General features: G+C 38.0%; 1 protein-coding gene across 21 annotated transcripts in view; it reads right to left on the reverse strand.

Moving 5' to 3' along the window:
* The window catches only part of AUH (AU RNA binding methylglutaconyl-CoA hydratase), a 147,854-nt gene that overhangs the window by 82,842 nt on the left and 48,133 nt on the right, over positions 1-16,879 (reverse strand). For 17 of the 21 annotated variants that reach the window (XR_014826398.1, XR_014826402.1, XR_014826394.1 and 14 more), the window contains 2 exons: positions 4,534-4,626; positions 2,810-2,866 (listed from right to left, as the gene is read on the reverse strand). The exons of 1 other annotated variant lie outside the window; for it this stretch is intronic. Coding sequence is in view for 4 of the 20 variants with exons in the window: in XM_084994539.1 (XP_084850665.1) it covers positions 2,810-2,866; positions 4,534-4,626 (150 nt within the window). In the remaining 16 variants the exon portion in view is untranslated. Of the gene's footprint in view, positions 1-2,721; positions 2,867-4,533; positions 4,627-16,879 lie in introns of all 21 variants that reach the window. 3 more of the 21 variants (XR_014826399.1, XR_014826400.1, XR_014826401.1) reach the window with 1 other exon arrangement.

A 16,879-nucleotide genomic window follows, 5' to 3' on the forward strand; every position in this document is an offset into this window, starting at 1 on the left:
ACAGGTAGCAGAAATGTTTATAGTCAGAAAAAGAGAAGACGTCTCAGAGATCATTTTAGACAGAGCAAATCTGTCAATTTAAAACCAGCTTAAAAAGTAGTATCTTCATATGAGGACACCTTTAAGAAAGGGAAAGAGAGAAATGAATGAAGGTAGAGAAAATACCTGCGGATTAAAAAAAATCTATGCAAAGGACAGAAGAGGATTTTCTCCATAGAAATTTCAGCAATAGCTCCTTTAGATAATAGATTAAAAAAAAAAAAACTTACTTAAACTATTCTACTATTTTACAAACAAAAAACAAAAATAGGCTTTACTTAGGTACTTTAATAGCCATTAATACTAATGTAAAAGTGAACCAAAAATTCCACATGCATCTTTTTTACCTAATTGTGGGTATGTGGCCATATACAAAATTAGACTCATTTTCAAAAAAAATACAACACTAAATAATTACACATGCTATGAACTTGAAAACTTCATTATATTAAGGGAGCAACTGACATATATTCCTTCAGACTCATTTAGGAAGAAAAGAAAAAGAAAACTCTCCTTTATAAATAAGTAGCAAAATGTTAAAGCATACTGAATTTTATAACAAATAAACTTGTTAATAAAAGTTTTAAAAATAACTGTATTTATGAGAATCCAATTTCAATCAAATATACAAAAAGTGGGTTGTGATTAGTGGACCCACAACCACTGAGGACACTCAGGAGCTTAAGTACACTGGGAAGAAACCGCTAATTTCAAGACCTCATATGACACGGGCAGCTCCCAAGGGAAGATGAAAGGAGTTACAGCTGCTGCCCTCATTTCTGTGGTGTCATCAGTTAAGCTTTTTGCATTTAATCAAACCCAACCTATTCTCACGCAACAGTTCTATCTTCCAGTGGTTTCAATACAAAACATTCCATATTCAGGAACATGGTAAATAATCAAATTGAATATTGTCATTGAATTCCAAGTTCATTAAGATAATCCAGGACGATCTCATCTCAAGATGATCTGCCAAGACCCTTTTTCCAAATAAGGTCACATTCATAGGTTCTAGGTTGAAATATCTCTTGGGAGGGCCCACCATTCAACTACAGTCACCATCTTTCTAGGATTAGTTAAATCCCAATCATCAAGTAATGCTTACTTCTTTAGAAGCATTTCATAAGCACATCATATTATCCTATTTATAAACCTTGTTTTATTTTACCTGTTTCTATCTGGTAATTCTTTTCAAAAGGCTCTATTTTCTTATAAATCTTCTCGGTGTTTTCATGAGTCACTGTATTAAAAAAAGCTTGCTAAAGTCGAACAGGTAGATATTAAATGCTTTTACCTAAAAGAACAGTATTTCTACGAATTCCCAAAGTAGGAAACTTAGTGAATCCTATATATTGATCTGAGTAGTCTTCAATTTCACTGAATTATAATTTCTACCTATATATCTAATCAGGATAAATATTCCTATAATGATAAGGCCAAACATATAATTTTAACTTATTCAGGTACGACATGCCCAAAGCATTCAAACACTACCTTTAATTTTTAAATTATTACCGTTATTTCATTCACACCCTAAGTTATTAATGTGTTCATTCTCAAATGAAATCTACTTTTTCAAAAAACAACTTCACAGAATGTGAATGTTTCCAAATTCCTTGCATTAGACAAAAGACAAAATTTCAGATTTATAGGGTGATGCAAGATTTCACTATCAATATTAGAAAAGGGCTTTCTTTTTTTTCTTTTTCTTTTTTTTTTTTTGTCTTTTTGCCATTTCTTGGGCCGCTCCTGCGGCATATGGAGGTTCCCAGACTAGGGGTCCAATCAGAGCTGTAGCCACCAGCCTATGCCAGAGCCACAGCAACGCGGGATCCAAGCCGCGTCTGCAACCTACACCACAGCTCAAGGCAACGCCAGATCCTTTAACCCACTGAGCAAGGCCAGGGACCGAACCCGCATCCTCATGGTTCTTAGTCGGATTCGTTAACCACTGCGCCACAATGGGAACTCCATTAAGAAAAGGGCTTTCTTAACTGAGTCTTCCACAAGACACAGCTCACCTATCTTTTTTGTTTTGTTTTTTTAGGGCCATACCTGCGGCCTATGGAGGTTCCCAGGCTAGGGGTCCACTCAAAGATGCAGCTGCCAGCCTACACCACAGCCACAGCAATGCCAGACCTGAGCCACGTCTGCAAACTACACCACAGCTCACAGCAATGCTGAATCCTTAACCCACTGAGCGAGGCCAGGGACTGAACCCGCATCCTCATGGTTGCTAGTCAGGTTCGCTACCCACTGAGCCACGATGGGAACTCCTCATCTATCTTTCTCATAGTGACAGAAGTATCACTTGTACAGAAGTATCCAAATTCAGACTACCCACTAACACCAACTTTTGTCCAGCTGCACAGAAACACAAGTAAGCTGGCGCGAAGCCAGGGAAGCACTGCCCTTCCTCGACTGGGGTCTAAGTGTGTACATAAAGCTCTCTGAGGGTGCACACATCCACACAAAAGTGTAAAAATATAAGTGCAATTCTTGAAGAGTAATGTGACTGGTACAATAATTTAGTTAAGAAACCATACAGAAAAGCCCAGGACATAGCACAAAAAGAGAGCAACAGGCAATACCTGCGATCTTCACATGTGCAGAAGCTAAAAGAATGCATTTTGAATAAGGACTTTGCTACAGAAGCAAACAATACAGCATTAGTCTCTTTACCTCAAATGTTGCCTTTTCAGCTAACACCTTTTTGCCTTATGCTCTATCTTGAGGAACAAAAATCAAGATGGGCATGAACAATTCATACCTCCACCAGGAATAATTGCCAACTTTGTTTCAACCAGGCCCATTTTGGCGGAGGAAGCTACAAAACAAAGAAGAAAATTAACTAGCATTCACATCATCAAATTCAAATACCATGACTTGAAAAGTTAGTAAAATAAGCTGCAAATATTCTGTTTACTAATTAAATTTGTGTCACAAATCTTTTTTTTAGAAAAAAATAACTTCAGAAGGCATTTAGTTGTGAAAATAAACACTCTAAATGATACATATTAAGAGATTCACACAACATTTTCTGTTAAAAATTGCTTGGCGGCGAATTAATTTTTGATGCAGAAAGACCAGGGTTGTAATTTGACCTGATACTGCCAAGTCATTTCTGAAGGCTTAGATCTCATTAATTATTCAGGGTGAGAGGGAGGTTGTATCTGACAAGTACGAATTCTTTAGCTGCCTGAACAGCCCTACAGATCAAACAGCTTAATATATCATATCAGATATGGCAACTCTTCAAGACCAAATCTCTAGTTACTTCTGACAAATGGTTTTACAGTTCTGACAGCTGGACAGGATTCCTCTTTCCATGTTTGTTTTCACGGCTACTTGAAAACATCTTAATTAGTTCTTTATTTGCATACCCAAATGTACTTGGCCTAGCTCCCATACCCTAATTCCCAGAACTTGGATCCTTTCAGAAATGGATTACACAGAACTTGGTTTTTCAATTTAAAACCCAATGATCTCAGTCAAGAACACTAAAGAGATCTAAAACGAGGTCTCAAACAAAGTGAAAAGGGAGGAAAAGGACACATGGACTAGCAACTACATACCCCAAGAACCATGGCCATGAACTAGGCAAAAAACATAATTATATTGATTTTAACAGGCAGCTGTGATAGAAGTGACAGCGGGAACCAGGGAAAGATTAGTGACAAGTATGTGCTGCCTGCCTCACCCAATCTTTGGTCCCAGAGCCCCTGCATGTCACTCTGATGAGGGACAAAGATGCAAACAGAACAGCGACCATTCAGAAGATAGTGTCGAGGACAGCAGTGGCAATACGCAGAGCTCTGACGGGACAAGAACAGCGAGTGCTGTGATGCCAGACTGCTGGGTTCAAATCTCAGCTCAGTCACTGATGTGGGGCCTGGTTCTTCCTCTCTCTGCCCTTGTTTCCCCAAGCACCACAATGTGCACCTATCTCACAGGGCTGTTGGGTAGACTACACGAATTACTGCGTGTCAAGTTCTTAGAAAAGCGCTGAGCACCTGGTCAGTACTTCGCACGTGGTTAGCACTGTCTTCAGTATTATTTCCATCATCACCTCAACCAATCCTCAGAAAACTTATAGGAAGAACGTGAACCACAAAGAGATTATTATTACTGTAGCTAACAACAGTTATGGACTTAGACTAGGCACATGCCACAGATTAACGCATTTAATCTTCTAACAGCAGCTGTCAGTTCCCCCATTTGAGAGGAGAAAACTGATCTAAAAAGGGTAGGACCTAAGACCCAAATTCAGTTCTGTCTGATGCTATTCTTCTCTCCTCCTGCTATGACCGAACAAGACCCTATAAAAGACTGTTTTCTTAACCGGAAATTTTAAATACTTCATTAAGCCCAATAGGTGACTGTTTCTACATGTTTTATTGAACAGGAGGGGGAAAAAAGTATTTGGAATTATCCGAAGAATAAGCACAATCTTCATTTTTAAAAAGTTACCTTTTTAATAGGATTAATTCTCACCTGCTACTCTTATATCACATGCTAAAGCCAGTTCAAGTCCACCACCTAAAGCGAGTCCATCTATTGCTGCAATGGTTGGCACTGGAAGATTAGCTGAAACAGAAAGATTTCATGCTTCTTCAGTCAGAGTGTTACCTTACTATGTAATTTATTTTAGATATACTTCTGTGAATACATTTTTAAATAGAATATTGTCTACAGAATTTTAAAAAAACTAAGCATTTCATGCATCATTTGTCTATAAAATGTGATAATCATACAGTGTTTCATCACATAAATGTGCAGTAATATCTCTAAATCTTACCATATTATTGAAATATATTCATAAATATTTTCTGTTGAATTAACAAAAGCACAGTTCTGGCTTCTCAATCACAGAGCCCAAAGTCTCTTTCAGGCTGTTCTGGTTCATGCAAATTTCAAATTGAAATGACTCAGGGATAATGCAAAACTCATGATCTTTTCATGGGTTGCCCCTGGTGCTTAGAATGATAGAGCCTCATTCAAAAAAGTAATATGGGAGTTCCTGCCGTGGCTCAGTGGAAACGAATCTGACTAGCATCCATGAGGACACAGGTTTGATCCCTGGTCTCGCTCAGCGGGTTAAGGACCCAACGTTGCCGTGAGCTGTGGTGAAGATCACAGGCACGGCTTAGATCTGGCGTTGCTATGGCTGTGGCATAGGCTGGCAGCTATAGCTCTGATTGGACCCCTAGCCTGGGAACCTCCATATGCTGTGGGTGCAGCCCAAAAATTAAAAAAAGGGAAAAAAATACATCTACTCGAAAAAGGACAGAAGCTGTCCAAGCAGTTGCTAGGGCATCAACCCACTAGTAGTTTTATTATTTGGTGATGAGTATGATGAACAGCAGCCCTATCAAATACCACACACTTCAGATGGAAGAGACTCTCAGAAGGCTTTGAGAACCCGTATGGCTTAGCTGATCTTAAAAATCAAAACCAGACTTCTCTCAGTCCAGAAACAGATTATTATTTTAATGAGACTTTTATAAATTATAATATACAGATTTCATTTTCTATCTCTGGTTCAAAAACTGGTTAACTATCCTATGAAGGAGAATCATTTCTATTAATTTTATTTCTGACTTTGGAAATGTAAAGTTAGGTGGCCATCCTTAATATATATATATAGAATGTAGACATTAAAAAGGTACCATCTTACCACAAAAAAGAAATAATAAGTGTGTGACATGATGGAGGTATTTGCTAATGCTACAGTGCTAGTTATATTATGATATGTAAACAAATCAATACATACAACTTAAATTTACACAGGTTATGTCAATTATATATCAATTTAAAATAAATACATAAAGTAAAAATGAATAAATAAAAATAAAATAAAAAGATATCATCCCTAGAAATCTCTTCTCTCTCTTCCATAGGTATTCCGATAACATGAAATTCCTCAGAGATCTATTCATATCTGTTGAAGTGCTCTGAGTTTTATTCATACATGAAAGAATTTATCAAACTCGTCCTAATTTTCCCTAAAAGATGTTTTTCTTAGTAAGTTTTTTTCAAGAAAATATGAGTCATCTCAAAGTACATGCTAGTTTCATAGTTATCTAATGTGCTTGTTTTTACATATGGTATTTCTTCTACCTGAGAGCATTTAATAATCTTAGAGGAAACTCAATAAAGCACTCCTTTAGAAAAGCAGAGTATCAGTTTCAGAGAACTGAGAACTATCAAAATGGCAGGTACATCAGAGTGTGACTGAATGAACAGAAACCGCCAGGAGCAATGGCTATTCCCAACAGCATTAGGAAGAAATTATGACTCAACGTGTTACGCAACCAACAGGATCAGATACTATTTTGAGTTCAGTACCAGGAAATGAGCCAGGTATGACAAAGAAGATAATAATCCTTTGAATGCTCCTAAAAATATAATAAAAGCAAACAATTAAAGTTTCGCTATTTTAGGAGAAAAATAAATGATCTGCAAGGGAAGGTCCAGTCTCCTCCAGAGTCTGCAGGACACCCTCTGCAAACATAACTGGAGTCAGAAGGCCGAGAAGGTGGGGGAAAACAAGTGAGGGGCTCCTTTCAGCTCTGAGATAAATACAATGCACGATGTGGGTTTTCAGATGTTTCTAGAAAAACAGCAACAATGCGAATACTAAGGGAAAATGCTCGTGTGAGTCATGGAGTTTTAAATTTGATTTTGCTGCAAAGTAGTGTTCTTATAGAAAACAGAGAAATCACATCTTTCAAGAGAAATGCCCATCTAGTAATATCAGAAGTCTGACTTTACTGAAATCATTTGAGGAGAACAGAAATAAAATCGAAGTTTAACAGGAAGTAATAATAAATTCCAAATTATCCCTATTTCAGCTCAAACTTTACCTTCAGGTTAATGTATTCTCTCCCACGGCCATCATCGAGTTTCAAAGCAAGCACCAAAAAGAAAAATAAAATCAACCACTCCTCCCCAAAGCCTGCATGCTTGCCATGCCTCAGCTCTCTGGAGGCCTGGCCAGGGCCGCTGAGAAAGGAGCAGGCCTGGACACAAACAGACACATTCACCTTAGGGGGGAGGGGACGGAGGGAGCCCTGTAAATGGGAGCTACCTTTCCCAGGAGTCAGAAGAGTGACCACTGTGCATTCTGAGAAAAGCTGCTTGACTTTTCTAAGCCTACCACTTAGCCGCCTGCGCCTTATTTTTTTTTCTTAATAGCTGCACCCATGGCATATGTAAATTCCCAGGCCAGGGGTTGAATCTGAGCTGCAGCTGCTACCTAAGCCACAGGTGCAGCCATGCTGACCCCTTTAATCCACTACACCAGGCTGGGGATCAAACCTACACCTCTGCAGCAACCTGAGCCACACTGCAGTCAGATTCTTAACCCACTGTGTCACAGCAGGAACTCCCCACCTTCCTTCTTATCCTTCTATATACTACCTATGCATCTAGCAAAATATGAGAGAGTTTGCTTATTACATGTGGCCACTGTCCTAAGCACCTTCAAAATATTATTCAAATCTCCTACCAGCTTTATGACATCAGAACTCTTACTGGGTCAAGGAGTTGCTGTTACTTGCCCAGTACAGCCACAATTCAAGCACAGGTGGTCTGGAGCCAGGCTCTCTCGTACCCATTATTACTCATCATCAGTTCTCACAGCCCAGACCGAGAGGCCTCGAGAAGGGACTCAGAACTGTAAGCCATCCTTCCTAAAGGACCTGCAACCATGTATCTAGGAAAAGGAAATGCTGAGACTCCTACAGAACTCTTAAGAGCACACTGGCTCTGTGCTCTGCTAATTCTTAGAAGCCTAGAGCAGCACCACAGTTTAGTGGGTCCAACTGGGGGAACCTTGGGAACCAGAAGCCAGGCACCAGCCAGAGTTCTGACCTGAGTTTTCCCTGGGAACCCCCAACCCAGACTGTCCCCAGTACCTGCCTATATGGGTTATTAAAGTAGGAAGAGTCAACACCAGAGCATCCTCTTCCTACCAAAATTCCAAATCAAAAAAAGCCTCTGTGGGGGACATGCAGAGAGGGGATGCTGGTGAGGTTAAATCCCCATACACTCTCACTTCACAGCCTTGTCTGGAAGATTATGGTAAATGTAATGACTCCTGCTGTGTAGCATTGAGAACTATGCCTAGACACTTACATTGCAACACAACAATGGGAGGAAAAAGTATGCATACACGTATGTGTAACTTGGTCCCCATGCTGTATAGCAATAACAATAAATTTTTAAAAATGTAATGGCTGAGTAATGATTTCCACTGTCAACCGCTACTTCAGATGTAACAAGGCTCTTGGTACTTCAAATGCTGCTCAACAGGGCAAATGTAGTTACTTCTGTTTCTGATAAAAAGTAGTTTACTTTTTTACCTGGAGCAAAAAAATACATCATTACTGCCTCTTTTCATTACTCTCGGGCTCTATATCCTTGCTCTTCAAAATGCAGTTATGGACCAGCAGAATTAGCATCACCTGGAAGCTTGTTAAAAATGCACAATCCAGGAGTTCCCATTGTGGCTCAGTAATGACTGCTGTTATCCATGAGGATGCAGGTTCAATCCCTGGACTCACTCAGTGGGTTAATAATCCAGCACTGCCATGAGCTGTGGTGTAAGTTGCAGATGTGGCTCAGATCCCATGTTACCGTGGCTGTGGCTTAGGCCACCAGCTTTGGCTCCAATTCAACCCCTAGCCCGGGAACTTCCATATGCCACAAGTGCGGCCCTAAGAAAAAAAAGAAAAGAAAAAAAAAAAACAAAAAAAACAATTCCTGGTTACACCCAGACCTGCATTTTAACAAGATCCCAGGCAAAGCTCTGGATATCTCACCTAGCCCATAGGAATAATCATATATACTATGGTATATCTATAGAAAATAATACTAGAAAATCATTTTTTAAACTGCAGTGATAAAAATCGACATTGGAGAAAACAAAACCCCAAATTATTTCCAGAAATAATTTTCAAATACAAAGCTACAGCCAAAGAATAACCAAGAAAACAAGATAAAGTAAAAAGAAAAAAATAGAAAAATAGAAAAAAACAACTGAAAAAAAAGATGTATACAAAATTGAGATCCATAATCGTCCAACACTGACTCTCAAAGACATGAAGCCTAGCAGGAAACTGCAAACTACGAAAAGGGACACAACAGATTTTTAAAGGAACCAAAACTATCTTGAAATTTAAAGAAGCACAATGTGTATAACAAAACAGGCGGAGCTTACAAGAAAATTAGCAAACAGGTAGATGAGTGACAAGAAAGTATCTGTGGAGAGGCAAGGAAAAACATACAAATGGAAAATACAAACATAAAGGATACAGTGAAGGTCTAATATATGTCTAACTGGCAGAAAACACATGAAATAAACATCTATCTGAATGAGTTTAAAACAAAGCAGCAGTTTGTATCACTTAACCCCAAACTCCAACTTTATGCCTCCTCTCCCCCCTGTCTCCTTTGGTAACCATAAGTAGTTTGTAAAAGATACATATTACTACTGAATTGCTTTGCTGTATACCAGAAACTAACACAACTTTGTAAATCATCTCTACATCCATTAAATAAATAAGCTAAAATAACACAGCAAATTAAACTTGAATAAAAAAAGGAATTAATTAAAAATAGAATAGGGATTAATAAACAAAAACAATAGAGAGGATTAACAAAGCCCAAACAGATTTTTTAATGTATAATAAAACAGAAAAGCCTCTGGAGAGACTGATGGGGGAGGGGGACAGCAGAGGATACAAATTATCAATGTCAGCGTGTATTCCAATGTCAGGAATGAAAAGAGACATCATTTTATTGGTCTTCTGACATTAAACAGATAAAAGAACATAGATGACTTTCAACCAATGCATTTGAAAATTACATGAAATGGATCAATTCCTAGAAAACTATATATTTCCAAAATTAAAAAATAAAGGAGTTCCCGCTTGGCACAGAGGGTTAAGAATCTGACTGCAGTGGCTAGGGTCACTGCAGAAGTGAAGGTGTGATCCCTGGCCTGGTGCAGTGGGTTAAAGGATCCAGCGTAGGTCACAGCTGCAGCTCAGATTCAATCCCTGACACAGAAACTTCCATATGCCGCAGGTGCGGCCATTTAAAAAATTTTTTTTAAATATAAAAACTTATTTATGTGGTTCTTTTCATATACATATAAATATATTTGTACATTATAGATAAATGTAAGTATACAAATATATATTCAAGTAAAAACCAAGAAAAGGTCTAAAAATATAAATATTAAATTAACATATTAGCAATAATTATTTATGCGGAGACAAAAAGAATGGGAGAAAGTGCGGAAAAGTTTTATATTTTTACATTAGAAACATATTCAGATACTCTTTATGGAATTAAAAGCTAACAACCATGAAAAAGTCAAAAGAATTAAAATGGTCTTTTCTTAGTCTTGTCGTTTTCTAGAACATTTTAGAATAATACTTTAAAGTAAGTGACAGCTAGGTTCATAAGCCCATTACTCCTGCTTTATTTACCAAAACATTATAATTTTCACAAAACTGTCCAAAGTCATAACATGATTTAACACCCACTGAAAGTCAGCAAAGGCAATAAAATTCCAAAATGAGGAGACTATAAGCTGCAAACTGTGATATGTAACTACTCTATGCTAGACTATGATTCAATATATAGGGATGTTAACAGCTCATAAGGGAAAACAACTGACTCCCACATACTTGTGTCAGTTTTCCATCACTCTTGGCAAGAAGACAAAGAAAACTAAAATGAAGATCTGGAAGTTACTACTTGGAAAACTAATTAAGACAGTTAACTAAAGTGTTTCATTAATCAATTTTTCACATACCATAATTCAGTACTTCCAATTTTTAGTTATTACAACAAACTGGAGGTGGGGAGAGTAAAATACATGCTAGATTGCATTCAATTTGACTAAACGAGCTACATTTTAAGCTGGTCAACTTGAAAACTTTGGAAATGTTCTTTCCTAATCAATTCGTAACACAACACATCTAAAATAAAAGTTATTTAGATAATAGCAAAAAAAAATGTAACAAGTGCATAATCTCTCCAAATGTATTATAATAGTCACCAGAGTTAACAGTTAAGTATGCTCAGAATAAGCTTTATTTCAGATAAAGTGAAACAAAAATGAAATACCTGAAAAAGCTTTGAATTGTATAATGGTGATAAACTGCAAAAAAATAAAAACAAAAACAACCCCACTCTGGATACATATCAGATGCTTCTAAAGCAAATGAAAAGCTTTTTAAAAAGGATATACCTATAGAATTTATGCAAGCTCTTTTGTAGTCATTACTCAAGAATCTCTAAATTCTAAAATGCGATACTAGAGTTCTAGGTGGATTTATACATACAAGCACATTTCCTAATTTAATAGCTTATATAATTAAAAAATATATAATGGCTAAACCCATGAAGTAGCAAATAGAACACTTAAACTTGGTAAAACATTATCTGTATTTTATTCATATTCTGCTCATATTCAAAAACTATGAATGTACATCAGAGACTATTATTAAGCCATGATAAATCAGCATCAGAGACTAATATTAAGTGATGATAAATCCGATGTTATGCTTTATAAAAAGGTATATATATTTTTTGAGGAAAACATTTCCAAATACTTCCATTTGTAGTTTATTCACAAGAAATCAAATTATGGAACGTATTTCCCATAACCAGGATATGTTTCCGATACCTAGTTTTTCCCAAATGTACTTACAACCAAAAAGCCAACAGACTGGGGTGCTCCCAAAATTTATCTAAGGGATGGAACGTTCCCTCGTTTGTCAGCCAAACAAGCAGCTGACCAGAGCAGCTCCAACACTTCTCTCCAAAAGGGTACTTGTTAAATTCACCAGTATTGACGATGCTGCAAAATCCAGTAATCAATTCCTCAGCACTCTACTCATCTTACTTGACCTGTCAGCAGCTTTCCTTCGTGAAAGACTTTCTTTCCTTGGGTTTTCAGAATACTCTTTTCTTCCTAACCCCCTACCCTGGCTGATGTTTCTCTGGCTCCTTTCTGTTTCTTTTTCATCCCCGCCTTGAAACATTCCAGTACCTCAGGGCACACAAACACCTTTTCTCGACACAGTAACTTCTGGGTGCCTCACCCAATATCCAATCTTCAGATAGCATTCACATTCTAATAACTCCCAGATTTACATCTCGAGCCTGGACTACTTGCCTAAACTCCAAACTCCTATCTTGCTGCCTTCTTGACATCTCCACTTGGACGTCTGAGAAACATCAACTACCTTCACATTTCAAACTTGAACTCCTAAGCGACACTTCCCACTCCGACCCAGCAAATGGGCAGCCATTCTAATTTACTAAAACACAGTAAGTGATCAAACTGTTCTATCCAGATCTCCTGTTGTGGCTCAGTGGTAACAAACCCCACTAGGATCCATGAGCACATGGATTCGATCCCTGGCCTAGCTCAGTGGGTTAAGAATCCAGCGTTTCCAGGAGCTGTGGTGTAGGTCACAGATGCAGCTCGGATGCAGAGTTGTTGTGGCTTTGGCACAGACTAGCAGCTACAGCTCCAACTCGACCCCTAGCCTGCGAACCTCCATGTGCTGCGGGTGCGGCCCTCAAAAAGCCAAACAAATTTAAAAACAAACAAACAAACAAAAAAAACCCTGCTCTATTCATGTTTGGTCTATCATCCTCAGTCACATCCTGGAAACAATATGAAGTGGGATGGAAGAGAAAGAATCAAACTCACTCCCAAGGCAACAGAAATAAGAGCAAAAATAAACCAATGGGACCTAATCAAACTGACAAGCTTTTACACAGCAAAGGAAACCAAAAAGAAAACAAAAAGACAATTTACAGAATGGGAGAAAATAGTTTCAAATGATGCAACGGACAACGGCTTAATCTCTAGAATATACAAACAACTTATACAACACAACAGCAAAAAAACCAACTACCCAAGGGAAAAAGGGGCAAAAGACCTGAAGAGACATTTTTCCAAGGAAGAGGTACAGACGGCCAACAAGCACATGAAAAAATGCTCAACATCCCTGATTATTAGACAAATGCAAATCAAAACTACCATCAGACACCACCTCACACCAGCCAGAATGGCCATCATTCATAAGTTCACAAATAACAAATGCTGGAGGGGGTGTGGAGAAAAGGGAACCCTCCTGCACTGTTGGTGGGAATGGAAGCTGGTACAGCCACGATGGAGAACAGTATGGAGGTACCTTAGAAATCTATACATAGAACTACCATCTGACCCAGCAATCCCACTCTGGGGCATATATCCAGACAAAACTTTCCTTAAAAAAGACACATGCACCTGCATTGTTCATTGCAGCTCTATTCACAATAGCCAAGACATGGAAACAACCCAAATGTCCATCGACACACAACTGGATTAGGAAGATGTGGTATATACACACAATGGAATCGTACTCAGCCAAAAAAAGAACCAAATCATGCCATTTGCAGCAACATGGATGGAACTAGAGACTTTCATCCTGAGTGAAGTAAGTCAGAAAGAGAAAGACAAATACCATATGATATCACTATAGCTGGAATCTAATATACAGCACAAATGAACGTTTCCACAGAAAAGAAAATCATAGACTTGGAAAACAGACTTAAGGCTGCCGAGGGAGGAGAGGGAGGGAGGGAGTGGGAGGGATCGAGAGCTTGGGGTTAATGGATGCAAACTATTGCTCTTGGAATGGATTAGCAATGAGATCCTGCTGTGTAGCATTGAGAACTATGTCTAGACACTTACATCGCAACACAACAATGGGAGGAAAAAGTATGTACACACGTATGTGTAACATGGTCCCTATGCTGTACAGCAGAAAAAATAAATAAATAAATAAAAATAAAATATTAGGATAAAAATCCCAAAAAAAAAAAAAAAAAAAAAAAAAAGAATCAAACTTGGACCAATGCAGGCAATTCTCTGAATTTTAGGTACAGGCAGACAAAAAGGGATTCCAGGAGAAGCTAATCTGAAGATGAGAGCAAAGCAGGACACCTTGGCTCACCTGTCTACACCAAGAGGATCCCAGTCAATGTTCTCTTTCAATGGCAGATCTACCATGTGCCAGTTATGTTAGACACCAGGTACAGGAGGAGGAAAAACCCACTATGTTCTCACAGGAGGAAGGGGATAGGAAAAGTAACACATGGTAGGAGAGGACTAGAATCCATATAAGATTTACACATGATATGGCTCAACAGACATATATCAAAACAATTCATAGACGCCACTACATTTGTGGAATGTACAAAATGTAACTTTTCTACAATAAAATAAATGTCTATGGCAATGTCTGAGAAAACGTTAAGCTGAGCTGATATTCTGACATAAGAGCGACTTTATCTTATTAAATAGAATGTAACTTTCAGCTTAAGACAAAAAATGACAGAAAGACAGATCCTGTAGTTACCCAAAGATTAAAGACTACTCTCATACAAAGTCAGCTAGCCTGGGGCAGGCAAAGAGTTTGAGTACAATGACAAAGTCTTGCAGAAAGGTGGCCAAGATAAAGGTCTGATGGAAGTGTGCTTCTGTTGTGGTAGAAGCTTTTAATTATGAGTGACTTGTTTTGTATTGCTTTGAGCCTTTCAACTCGAAAATTCAAGTAAAGTGGAGTTCCCGTTGTGCCGCAGCAGAAACGAATCTGACTGAACCATGAGGTTGCAGGTTCAATCCCTGGCCTCGCTCAGTGGATTCAGCATTGCCATGAACTGTGGTGTAGGTCACAGACGTGGCTCCAACATGGCGTGGCATGGCTGTGGTTGTGGTGTAGGCTGGCACCTGATTAGACCCCTAGCCTGGGAACCTCCATATGCCACGAGTGTAGCCCTAAAAAGAAAAAAAAAAATTCAAGTGAAGTGTGTCTCAATTCTAAAATTCAAAATCTTGCCAAGGAAAGTAAAGTAAATGAGAGGCACTACTTGAGAACAAGTTTATCCCAAAATATTTACATAAGGGTTTTTCATCCAGAAATTTTCTATTGTATTGTTTAAAAATATTTTCTATGTATTTGACCAGAGACACAGTTTTATTTAATAGAAAAAAGTACATAAGAACAGATTTTTTTCAATCACATAAAGAAAAGCTAATCAGAGAATTTGAAAACTTCCAAAATTAAATTATTTCCTTTCATTAAGACTTTACAGTATTAAAAAACTTAAGAAAAAAGTGTTCGTTAAATAGATGAATTTTGTAATCTGTCCTTTTAACATAATTACCTGCATTTCAATGCAAATTCAGCTCTCTATTTACATAGCTAAATTAAGCTTTTGCAATTTTATTTCATCAGAAGTAAAGGGAAAAGGAAGCCAAAAATGCCTAGCATTTTAAAGGATTACTGTAGAAGATCATCTACAAAAACATCATCCACATTACATTAGATTCGACAATTTAAAATTCTGGTGAAAACCTATTTTAAATATTTCTTTATCATCAGATAGGAACTCCTTGAGGTCTCAATTTGAGAGAACAGGCCTGTTCCCTGGGAGATTCTACTTCAGAGAGAATTCCAAAAACAAATTTTTCTCCCTCTTCATGAAATACCATCTCATTAGACAAAGACTGGCTATAAGTAGGTAATTAAATACCACTGTTCTAGGATAGCATATTCTTCATTGGTAATTTGCATAATGGTGGTGCCAGTAGTGAGGTGCCCATATCGCCCAACTGGAGGAGTGGGGACCTCAGGAACAGCAGATAACAGATCGGGATAAAAGCATGTTTGTGTAGCCATGCTGACTTGCTAATGCCTGACATTTCAAAATACTCAGTTACTGCTTTCAACCTACACATCCCATATTCGAAGGGGGAGTGGGGACTTGTAACAATGGTTAATCTTTCAGAAATCTGAGAATTTCTTATACAGCATCTCAAAAAGATAAGAGTTTGGGGTATTTTGGTTTTGTTCTTTGAAAAGAACAAAAGAACTACATTTTGTTCAAGGATTTTGGAGTTACTTTTTAAGAAGAGGCTTTCTAGGGAGCTAGGAACAATAAAGAGAAGAATTTCATGACTCAAAATATCGAACTTCATTCTCATCTCTATTTTAAAAGAACAGCTTTCAAATGAGTCCAGTACCTTACAGACTCTTCATTAAAAACTAGCAGAGCACAATAGTCACTGTGGCCAAGAGAGTCTATTCTCTTCAGACCCCAGAGAAGGAACTCCAGCTGTGGAAAATGAAAATAAAATGGGGCAAGAGGGGAAAGGGGTATAAAACAGGGAGGGTATATTCTGATCTGTACTGTTACTGATATTGCTACAATGACCGAGTCCAACATATGCGTGGTTGTTGAAAATCAGCTCACAAAATTCCTGAAAATGTACTAGTCCACCTGAACAGCCACCAGCGCACATGAATACCATAACAGTCCCAAAAGCACAGTGCAGAATCCTCCTCCACCGGCCTCCATTAGCATCCGCCAGACAAGCCACAGCCTCCAAGCCATGGGAAATGTAGCCCCAGGAAGCCCTTCTCTACAGAAAAGGAACTAGAACTACAGGATAAGGGCCAAGAAGAAAGCAGGAGGTTTGCATGCAAAATCTGGCCCATAAGCCAATTTTGCTTGACATTCAAAAGGGGTTTTTTTCCCTCTCTCAATGAAAGTCTTCAAACTGGGAGATATAGCCTAAAAATCTAGAATTCTGGCTTTTGTCGAAAATAAAAAAAATATATAAGAAAAAAATGCAGAAAATTATTCAAGAAAGAATGTAAATGTTCACAGAACTCAAGATATATGAATCTACGAAAAATGTTGATCTAATTTGGCAAATATAAAGAACACAGGTAGCATGTACATACAATGAAGCATAATA

Source organism: Sus scrofa, chromosome 14 (assembly GCF_054392235.1).
Source record: "Sus scrofa isolate SSC_HxYL_T2T_F1_AM1 chromosome 14, Sscrofa_HxYL_maternal_Yorkshire_Landrace_v2.0, whole genome shotgun sequence".
Classification (NCBI taxonomy): domain Eukaryota; kingdom Metazoa; phylum Chordata; class Mammalia; order Artiodactyla; family Suidae; genus Sus; species Sus scrofa.